This window comes from Trachypithecus francoisi, unplaced genomic scaffold (assembly GCF_009764315.1).
Source record: "Trachypithecus francoisi isolate TF-2019V2 unplaced genomic scaffold, Tfra_2.0 Lachesis_group10, whole genome shotgun sequence".
Lineage (NCBI taxonomy): Eukaryota > Metazoa > Chordata > Mammalia > Primates > Cercopithecidae > Trachypithecus > Trachypithecus francoisi.
Genome location: NW_022681455.1, coordinates 43,863,280 through 43,873,484, shown reverse-complemented (window position 1 = coordinate 43,873,484; position 10,205 = coordinate 43,863,280). Strand labels below are relative to the sequence as shown.

The following is a 10,205-nucleotide window of genomic DNA, read 5'->3' as shown; positions in this document are numbered from 1 at the left end:
CAGAAAAGAGCCCAGACGTTTTGCTTTCATTGATTCCATATTTACTCAGCACCTATTGCAGGTTCCATGGCAGACACCAGCATCTGAAGCCAGAGAGGAAAATCTTACAGCTTCCTGATGCTAATACCTTTGGCAAAGCAAATCCTGGCTAAATATTTCAGAGTAAAACCACATAGGATGTGCAGTACTGTAGGCGAATCCAAGTTTCACCACTTAGGCAAACTGCTCAATCTCCCCTGGCCTATCTATAAAATGGGGACAATAATTCATGCACCGCAGAGTTCTTAGGGTTAGATAATATAAGTGCTTATACTATGTACATACGTGTGAGTATATATATACCTTTTTTTTTTTTTTGAGACAGAGTTTCACTATGTAACCCAGACTGGAGTGCAGTGGCATGATCTCAGCTCACTGTAACCTCCGCCTCCTGGGTTCAAGCCTCCCAAGTAGTTGGGATTACAAGTGCCCACGACTTGCGCCTGGCTAATTTTTTTTCTTTTTTTGAGACAGGGTCTCACTCTGTTACCCAGGCTGGAGTGCAATGGTGTGATCTCGGCTCGCTGCAACCTCTGCCTCCTGGGTTCAAGCAATTATTCTGCCTCAGCCTTCCCAAGTAGCTGGGATTACAGGCACTCGCCACCAAGCCCGGGTAATTTTTGTATATTTAGTAGAGACGGGGTTTCACCATATTGGTCAGGCTGGTCTTGAATTCCTGAACTTGTGATCCACCCACCTCAGCCTCCCAAAGTGCTGGGATTACAGGCATGAGCTACCGTGCCTGGCCTTTTTTTGTGTGTGTATTTTTAGTAGAGATGGGGTTTCACCATGTTGGCCAGGCTGGTCTCCAACTCCTGACTTTAGGCGATCTGCCCACCTCAGCCTCCCAAAGTGCCGGGATTACAGGCATGAGTCACCCACCTGGATACATACACATGTATATACCTATCCCCAACACCAGCAAAGTGTGGATTCTGTCTTCAACTTGCTTCCAAAAATTGAGGTGTTTGGCGGGCACAGTGGCTCCTCCCCTCTCACTATTCAGCACACCTGCTCAGTTTACTACAAACCAAGCACCAGGCCAGACTATTTCCAAAATCACTGCTTTCATTCAGTGGCCCGGTAAGCTAAGTTCTTTTTTTTTTTTTTTTTTTTTTTTTTTTTTTGAGACGGAGTCTTGCTCTGTCACCCAGGCTGGAGTGCAGTGGCGCGATCTCGGCTCACTGCAAGCTCTGCTTCTTGGGTTCACGCCATTCTCCTGCCTCAGCCTCCTGAGTAGCTGGGACTACAGGCGCCCGCCACCGCGCCCGGCTAATTTTTTTGTATTTTTAGTAGAGACGGGGTTTCACCGTGGTCTCGATCTCCTGACCTTGTGATCCGCCCACCTCGGCCTCCCAAAGTGCTGGGATTACAGACGTGAGCCACCGTGCCCGGCAAGCTAAGTTCTTTACTACAATCTTCCCACATAAAGGTGACCTCTGCTTTGGGGGATACAGAATTTAAGCATCACAAAAATCTGTATGTGGCAAGAAAAGCACATTGGCTAAAAGATAGCTAATAAGGACTCTAGTCCTAACTGTGCTATCAAAGTACATATGCACTTGGCAAAGTCACTTAACTTCCTAGACTAGCCTGGGGCTGAAGAAGAGAAAAAATCATAATTAAAAAATCCTAAGGCTGGGCACAGTGGCCCACACCTGTAATCCCAGCACTTTGGGAGGCCAAGGCAGGTGGATCACTTGAGGTAAGGAGTTTGAGACCAGCCTGGCCAACATGGTGAAACCCCATCTCTACTAAAAATACAAAAATTATCTGGGTGTGGTGGTGGGCACCTGCAATCTCAGCTACTCAAAGGCTAAGGCAGAATTCCTTGAACCTGGGAGGCGGAAGTTGCAGTGAGCCAAGATTGTGCCACTGCACTCCAGCCTGGGCGATAGAGCAAGACTCCATCTCAAAAAAGAAAAAAATAATAAATTTTTGAGAAGCCCTGAAGCAGAAGAGGCCAAGGAGAAAGACAAAATAGCCTAAAACCTGACAAGTTATTTTAAGTCAAAACAATTTTAGGAAAATATAATAAGAATCTATTTATTTTATATTTAAATTCATAAGTCAGATCCACATTATGTTCCTGGTAAAAATTCTGAAAGGACACAGCAAGGAGCAGAAAGGGCCACCTTCATAGAGTTTCTGTCTATGGACCCATCTTTGCTTTACAACCCCTAACAGAAATACCTGACCCAGCACCCTCTGGGAAAATCAACCTTTGATTCAGAGATGTTGTTCAGCAATGATTACAGTCACCGCCACATGCCATCAGCCCATCAGGAAACCTGAGGAGGGGAGGCAGACAATCAGAAGGACAGTTGCTTCGTCTCTCACCAGGAAGCAACTCTAGCTCCAAACTAGATGGGTGATTCAGTGCCACATGAAGAAAGATAATTCAGCCATTGTGTTTTTATAATTAAGAAGCACTCATTCACTCGCGGAAGCCTTTAAGTGTCACTGGTGCCTGGAACCAAATGTAGTCTTCCCAAGCCGTGGTTCGGATGGAAGGTCTGCCACATGACAGGGTCACAGTCAGTTTATGGCCCCGGCTGGGCACTTGATAGTTGAGCTTGGGTCGAAACCAATCTTCTCCACAGTCACGGTGTCCCTGTGCCATGACGATGGTGCCCATGAGTGGAGGAGCCTGAAGCTCGCTAAAGGCATCAGCCATGAATATGGCTCGGAAGAGACGGCGCAAACAAGCTGCTGTACTCAGGCTCTGGTCCACGCTGTAGGGGGCCAGCAGAGACAAATCGAGTTCATAGAACTCCTTGGGGCTTAGGGAATTGCCCCCAAGGAGAATCAGCACTCGTGGTACTAGTGTCCGCGCAAAGAAGTCCTCCAGGTGGCTGAGGACACTCTCCAGTTCTGCCACAGCTTGTTGGCATTTCCTACTGCTCACCTCAGTGGTGGCCCGAGGTTTCTTCTTCAGCATCTCCTCTGCCTGTGAGGACAAAGAATGGTGGGAGAGAAGAACAAGGCAGGGAGAAGCTAATGCCCTTTGAAAAGAACCCTGCTGGAGGCCGGGCGCGGTGGCTCAAGCCTGTAATCCCAGCACTTGGGGAGGCCGAGACGGGCGGATCATGAAGTCAGGAGATCGAGACCATCCTGGCTAACACGGTGAAACCCCGTCTCTACTAAAAATACAAAAAACTAGCCAGGCGAGGTGGCGGGCGCCTATAGTCCCAGCTACTCGGGAGGCTGAGGCAGGAGAATGGCATAAACCCGGGAGGCGGAGCTTGCAGTGAGCTGAGATCCGGCCACTGCACTCTAGCCCGGGCGACAGAGCAAGACTCCGTCTCAAAAAAAAAAAAAAGAAAAGAAAAGAACCCTGCTGGGATGTGTACATAGACTTACAGGACTGAATTTCTAGCTCAATGAACCGCCACAGCCAAAACACTGTGTTTTCTCAGAGGGCATTATACTGAAAAGGAAAATATATTATTTGTACAAAACCATAATTCTCCCACATATAGAACAGCAAACACAGTGTTCTGAAGGTGGAGAATATCCAGATATAAGCAACTAAAATAGAGATTTGGTGGCATGACGAAGTGACAACAAATTTTTGCTGTACAGGGAGTGGTAACAGGAAAAGGATTATTTGGCCTAATAAACATGACTTTGAACTTGTTCTTCCACTTAAACATAGTAAACTGAACACATGCTTATTTGCGCTTCCACCTGAAATACTACAAAATGAGAGAAAAGAAATTAAGAAACAAATGAACGAAAGAAGAGGAAAGACCAAGAAAGAAAACTCCCAAGGGCAAAGAACTGGAGACTACACACTAGTCAAATGCGAACACGAAGTTTTGGAAGATAGAAAGAGGATGAAGAGTTGGCCGAGCGCAGCGGCTCATGCCTACAATCCCAGCACTGAGAGGCCGAGGTGGGTGGATCATGAGGTCAGGAGATCAAGACCATCCTGGCTAACACAGTGAAACCCTGTCTCTACCAAAAATACAAAAAATTAGCCTTGCCGGGCACGGTGGCTCATGCCTGTAATCCTAGCACTTTGGGAGGCCGAGACGGGCAGATCACAAGGTCAGGAGATCGAGACCATCCTGGCTAACATGGTGAAACCCCATCTCTACCGAAAATACAAAAAATTAGCCGGGCGTGGTGGCGGGCGCCTGTAGTCCCAGCTACTCGGGAGGCTGAGGCAGGAGAATGGCGTGAACCCAGGAGGTGGAGCTTGCAGTGAGCCGAGATCGCGCCACCGCACTCCAGCCTGGGCGACAGAGCAAGACTCCGTCTCAAAAAAAAAAAAAAAAAATTAGCTGAGCGTGGTGGCAGATGCCTGTAGTCCCACCTACTCGGGAGGCTAAGGCAGGAGAATAGCATGAACCTGGGAGTCGGAGCTTGCAGTAAGCCGAGATCGTGCCACTGTACTCCAGCCTGGGCGACAGAGCAAGACTGTCTCAAAAAAAAAGAAAAAAAAGAAAAGAAAGAAGGTGAAGAGTTAAGAGTTCAAGAGAGCTGAATACCAAGTGCTGACAGAAGGGACCCCCAAGGGATGCAAACTGATACACACAGCAGAACCCCAGAAAGGTTTACCAAGTGGTGATATAGGCACCACAGAGGCAAGAGTGAATATAGGGGAAATGAATGAATATCTGTATCAAGATGCTTAGATCATCTGCCAAATTTCTCCCCCATCCAGAGGGAAGACTTTCCAATACTATGTTTAAGGAATCCCCCCAAAGAGATCACCAGGTTCCCACCTAATCTCCTTTTAGTGAAGTCTATAAGCTCATAAGGCATAAGGCCCAGGCATGCACACAGAGCTTGCCGTGATTTATTCTTTTTTTTTTTTTTTTTTTTTTTTTGAGACGGAGTCTCGCTCTGTAGCCCGGGCTGGAGTGCAGTGGCCGGATCTCAGCTCACTGCAAGCTCCGCCTCCCGGGTTTACGCCATTCTCCTGCCTCAGCCTCCTGAGTAACTAGGACTACAGGCGCCTGCCACATCGCCCGGCTAGTTTTTTTGTATTTTTTCAGTAGAGACGGGGTTTCACCGTGTTAGCCAGGATGGTCTCGATCTCCTGACCTCGTGATCCACCCGTCTCGGCCTCCCAAAGTGCTGGGATTACAGGCTTGAGCCACCGCGCCCGGCCGATTTATTCTTAAATATTCACCAGACACAGAACAAAATCCTCCAACATGAAAGCCAAAGACCAGAACAAAACAAATGGGGAATGGATTCTAGAAGAAACTGAGATGCCGCAAAGAACAAAGAAAAACTTCAAAAATTAAATAATTAATATCCTCAGGCAAAAGAAGTTCATGGCCTGGTGCGGTGGCTCACACCTATAATCCCAACACTTCGGGAGGCGGAGGCAGGTGGATCACCTGAGGTCAGGAGTTTGGGACCAGCCTGGCCAACATGGTGAAACTCCGTCTCTACTAAAAAAACAAAAATTAGCTGGGTAGGCCAGGCGTGGTGGCTCACACCTGTAATCCCAGCACTTTGGGAGGCCAAGGCGGGCAGATCACTTGAGGTCAGGAGTTTGAGAGCAGCTTAGCCAAAATGGCGATACCCCGTCTCCACTAAAAATACAAAATTTAACTGGGTGTGGTGGTACATGCCTATAATCCCAGCTACTTGGGAGGCTGAGGCAGGAGAATTGCTTGGAACCCAGAAGGTGGAGGTTGCAGTGAGCCGAAATCGCTCCACTGCACTCCAGCCTGGACAACAAGAGCAAGACTCTGTCTCAAAAAACAAACAGGCTGGGCATGGTGGCTCATGCCTGTAATCCCAGCACTTTGGGAGGCCGAGGCAGGCAGATCACCTGAGGTCAGGAGTTCGAGATCAGCCTGGCCAACATGGTGAAACCCCGTCTATACTAAAAATACAAAAATTAGCTGGACATGGTGGCGCATGCCTATAATCCCAGCTACTTGGGAGGCTCAGACAGGAGAAGCGCTTGAACCTGGGAGACAGAGGTTGCAGTGAGCTGAGATGGCGCCACTGCACTCCAGCCTGGGTGACAAGAGTGAAACTCCCTATCAAAAACAAACAAACAAACAAAAAAATTAGCCAGGTGTGGTGGTGCATGCCTGTAATCCCAGCTACTCGGGAGGCTGAGGCAGGAGAATCACTTGAACCTGGGAGACTGAGGTTGCAGTGATCTGCAATAGTGCCACTGTCCTCCAGCCTGGGTGACAAAGTGAGATTCCGTCTCAAAAAAAAAAAAAAACAACAACAAAGCAAAAAGAAGTTCATACAGAAATTCAACAACAGGATGCTATTAAAAAGAAACATGCAGGCCGGGCGCAGTATTTCACGCCTGTAATCCCAACACTTTGGAAGAGGCCAAGGCAGGCAGATCACTTGAGGTCAGGAGTTCGAGACCAGCCTGGCCAACATGGTGAAACCCCATCTGTACCAAAAATACAAAAATAAACCGGGCATGGTGGCACGTGCTCTTAGCTACTGGGGAGGCTGAGGCACAAGAATTGCTTGAACCCAGGAGGCAGAGGTTGCAGTGAGCAGAGATCACGCCATTGCATTCCAGCCTGGGCGACAGAGAAAGACTCTGTCTCAAAACATAAAATAAAAAAATTAAAATACAAAAATTAGCTGGGTGTGATGGCGGGAGCCTGTAATCCTAGCAACTCAGGAGGCTGAGGCAGGAGAATCCCTTGAACCTGGGAGGGGGAGGTTGCAGTGAGCCAAGATCTCGCCACTGCACTCCAGCCTGGGCAACAGAGCGAGACTCTGTCTCAAAAGAAAAAAATGCAAACAGCCAGTTCATTAAGTCCAAATCCAACACGAGTTTCAGAAAGAAAGAACAGGAGAAAAAGCCAGAGGGTTAGGCTACCAAAGACTAGAATGGGGAGAAAGTGACTGAAGCCCTGGAAGCTGCTTAGTCTCTCAGGCTCTGAAGATTTCTTAGACCCCCCTTCTACCTGCCTCCCATCTAAGAGCCACAAAGTCTTCCCACCAACTTGCTCCCAAAGCCTGTGCCTACCTGGGGAGAAGGTTTTCGGTAAAAGTTCTTAAACTGTTCATAGGGCAGAGGGAGTTGCTGGCGTTGGTACATGATATGCTTTAGAAGTTCACAAGTAAACTGACAGCAGCCTTCCTGGCTTACAGGCCCAGGAAACACCACTGGTACCATGCAGTCTCTTGGGCAAAAGGGCTCCGAAGGGTTGAGAGGTTCCTGGGTAGAGCTTGTCTCAAGTAGTTCTATCTGGGAGGCGTTAGTTTCTTCTGACTTCTCATACCACTCCAAATCTGGTAGATGAAAAGAGGGACAAGAGAGAAAAATTAAAAACCTAAAAGCCAAAGTCAGTCTTCTCATTCCCTGTGGCCACCAAACCAGCCACCCTGAGAAAGCAGGCACTTCGACATACGCCCATACCCTCCGCAGCCTAGAGTGTGGGCCGTGGCAGGGAGAGATTCCTGATCCCTGTTGCCTGAGGAGATTTAATAGACTGAAAGATAGTGAGGGTATTTCGGAGGTAGTAACTAGGGCTCCCCGCTCAGAAAGCAGCGGGACTTGATCTGGGGAAATGAGTCAAAAGTGTAGTCAAGCAGGGTCCAGTGCGACCCACAGCGATGGAGTCACAGCTAGAGCTGTGTAGGACACCCGGAAGACAGGGAAGATGGGCTAGGGAGAGGACCAAGGGATAAATGGAGGGCGCGGAGGTAGGGAAGAAACGGGTCCCCAAGGCTCCTCAAACTCTGGGACCCGCGCCTTACCAGGGACTGAGGCTGGGGACAGAATCTCCGCCTCCGGCGCCGCCATCACGACCTCCTCCCGCTACTCCTTGCGGTTAGAATAAAGGTCCCGCGGGGCATCATGGGAAGCCCGCGCCTCCACTTCCGGCTCAGTTGGGCCGGAAAAAAGGCGCGGCGTCACGGCAGTGTGGGGGAGGCTAAGTGGAGTTGGGATTTGATCCCTCCGGTCCTTCCTTAACACCCTGGCAAATATATGCCTAACCCTTGCCCAGCAAGAACCCAGGCGTTCTCAGCCAATGAGCGCTGCTTTCCAAAAGACACCAACCCTCACGCATCCATTCACTCCAGCATTCTCTACTCACTGTGCACCTACTTCGTGCCAGGCCCTGTCCTAGGTGCTGGAGACTCAGCAGAGAACAAGCCAGGCGCGGACCCCGTACTCAAGGGGTTCACTGCCTGTAGATACGATACAATTATACAGAAGGATTTTACACGGGGCGTGAAAGTGAAAAACAAGGGTGCCTGCCCAGAGAGGGTAGGAGCTGGGAAGGAGTGGTCCCAGAAGAAATGTGTGAAGCTTTGACCTGTAGGATAAGTCAGCAAGGTAAAAAGGAGGGCCCAATGCTCCAGGAGACCTTGAGACAAGAGCATACTCTGTTCAAGGAATGAAAAGAGTTCATATTATAAAGAGTTAAGGCTGTAGTGAACAACAGGAGCCAGATCATGGCAGGACCGTGTAAGCCATGTGAAAGTTTGGACTTGATCCTGTAGTCAGATGGGGAAGCTTTGAAAGGTTTAAGTAGGAGAGTGGCATGATTAAATTTACATCTTATAATCTCTACCCTGGCTGCAGGGTAGAGATTGGATTACAGAGAGGATAAGAGAGGAGGCAGGGATACCAGTTAGAGGTAGTGCAATTACTTGAGTACTTGATGAAAGGAGCCTAAACTGCTAGGGTAGTCACAGTGGGGTGGTGATAATTGGGTAACTCGATACATTTAGGAGGTCCAGTGAACATAACTTGGTGATTGATTTACAAGGAGGAGGAGGAACAGAAATAGACTGACAAGAGGCCGGGCGCGGCTGCTCACACCTGTAATCCCAGCACTTTGGGAGGCCAAGGCGGGTGGATCACGAGGTCAGGAATTTGAGACCAGCCTAGCCAACATGGTGAAATCCTGTCTCTACTAAAAATACAAAAATTAGCCGGGCATGGTGGCATGCACCTGTAATCCCAGCTACTCAGGAGGCTGAAGCAGGAGAATCGCTTGAACCGGGAGGTGGAGGTTGCAGTGAGCTGAGATCACGCCACTGCACTCCAGCCGGGGTGACAAAGCAAGAGTCCATGTCCAAAGAAAGAAAAGAAAAGAAGACTGACAAGAAAACAAGCAGGTTTCTGACTTCAGCAATTGTATGGCCAGTTGTGCCATTCAATGAAAGAGGGAAGCAGGGTGCTGAGGCCAGGAGTTTGATACCAGCCAGGACAATATTGGGGACCCTGTTTCTGCAAAATTAAAAAAAAAATTTTAAAAGTTAGCCAGGTGTGGTGGGTGCACATCTGTAGTCCTGGCTATTCAGGAGGCTGAGGCAGAGGATTGCTTGAGTCCAGGAGTTCGACAGTTACAGTGTTACAGTGAGCTATGATCAAGCCACTGCACTTCAGCCTGGGCAGCAGAGTGAGACCATGACTCCAAAAAAAAAAAAGGATGGAGGAAACACTAAAAGAGGACCAGGTTTATTGGGGTGGGAGGTGAGGAGGAGAAAAGATGAGTTCAGCTTTTCACAGATTGAATTTGACATCTCCAAAGGACAATGAATAGAAATATTTAGGAATGCCATTTGGAATAGCGACATGTATTTAAGAGCCATTATCATGTGAGTGGGTAACATCACCTAGGGAGGGTGTGGAATGAGAATGGGCTAGGATATTGAAGACACTAATGTTTAGGGGATGACCACAGAGACAGAAGCTATGGAGAAGACTAAGGAGTACCCACAGAAGGATAAAGAAAAATAGACAAATCACCGGGCAAGGTGGCTCATGCCCATACTCCCAGCACTTTGGGAGGCTGAGGTGGAAGGATTGCTTGAGCCTGGAAGGTTGAGGCTAGTGAACTGTGATTGCACCACTGCCCTCCAGCCTGGGTGACAGAGTGAGACCCCACCTCCAAAACCAAAATAGACAAGTGGGGCCAGGCATGGTGGCTCATGCCTGTAATCCTAGCACTTTGGGAAATCAAGGCAAGGGGAATGCTTGAATCCAGAAGTTTGAGACTGGTCTGGGCAACATAATGAGACCTTGTCCCTACAGGAAAAAAAAAAAAAGACAAGTGTCAGGTCATGGAGGCCAAGAAAAGGGTGTGTTTCAGGAAGTAGGGACCAGAAGTCAAAACATACTATAAAAGTACAGTGATTAGAGGCCGAGTGCAGTAGCTCATGCCTGTAATCCCAGCACTTTGGGAGGCTGAGGCAGG

At 48.6% G+C, this 10,205-nt stretch overlaps 1 protein-coding gene across 1 annotated transcript; it reads right to left on the bottom strand.

Annotated features, from left to right (window-relative positions):
• Positions 1-2,062: 2,062 nt before the first annotated feature.
• MAD2L1BP (MAD2L1 binding protein) lies at positions 2,063-7,813 on the bottom strand. Its single transcript, XM_033217291.1, has 3 exons — positions 7,753-7,813; positions 7,019-7,284; positions 2,063-2,989 (listed from the first exon to the last, which is right to left on the bottom strand). The coding sequence occupies exons 1-3, from the start codon at positions 7,796-7,798 to the stop codon at positions 2,477-2,479; spliced, it is 825 nt and encodes a 274-aa protein (XP_033073182.1). The 5' UTR covers positions 7,799-7,813; the 3' UTR covers positions 2,063-2,476.
• Between the last annotated feature and the right edge of the window lie 2,392 nt (positions 7,814-10,205).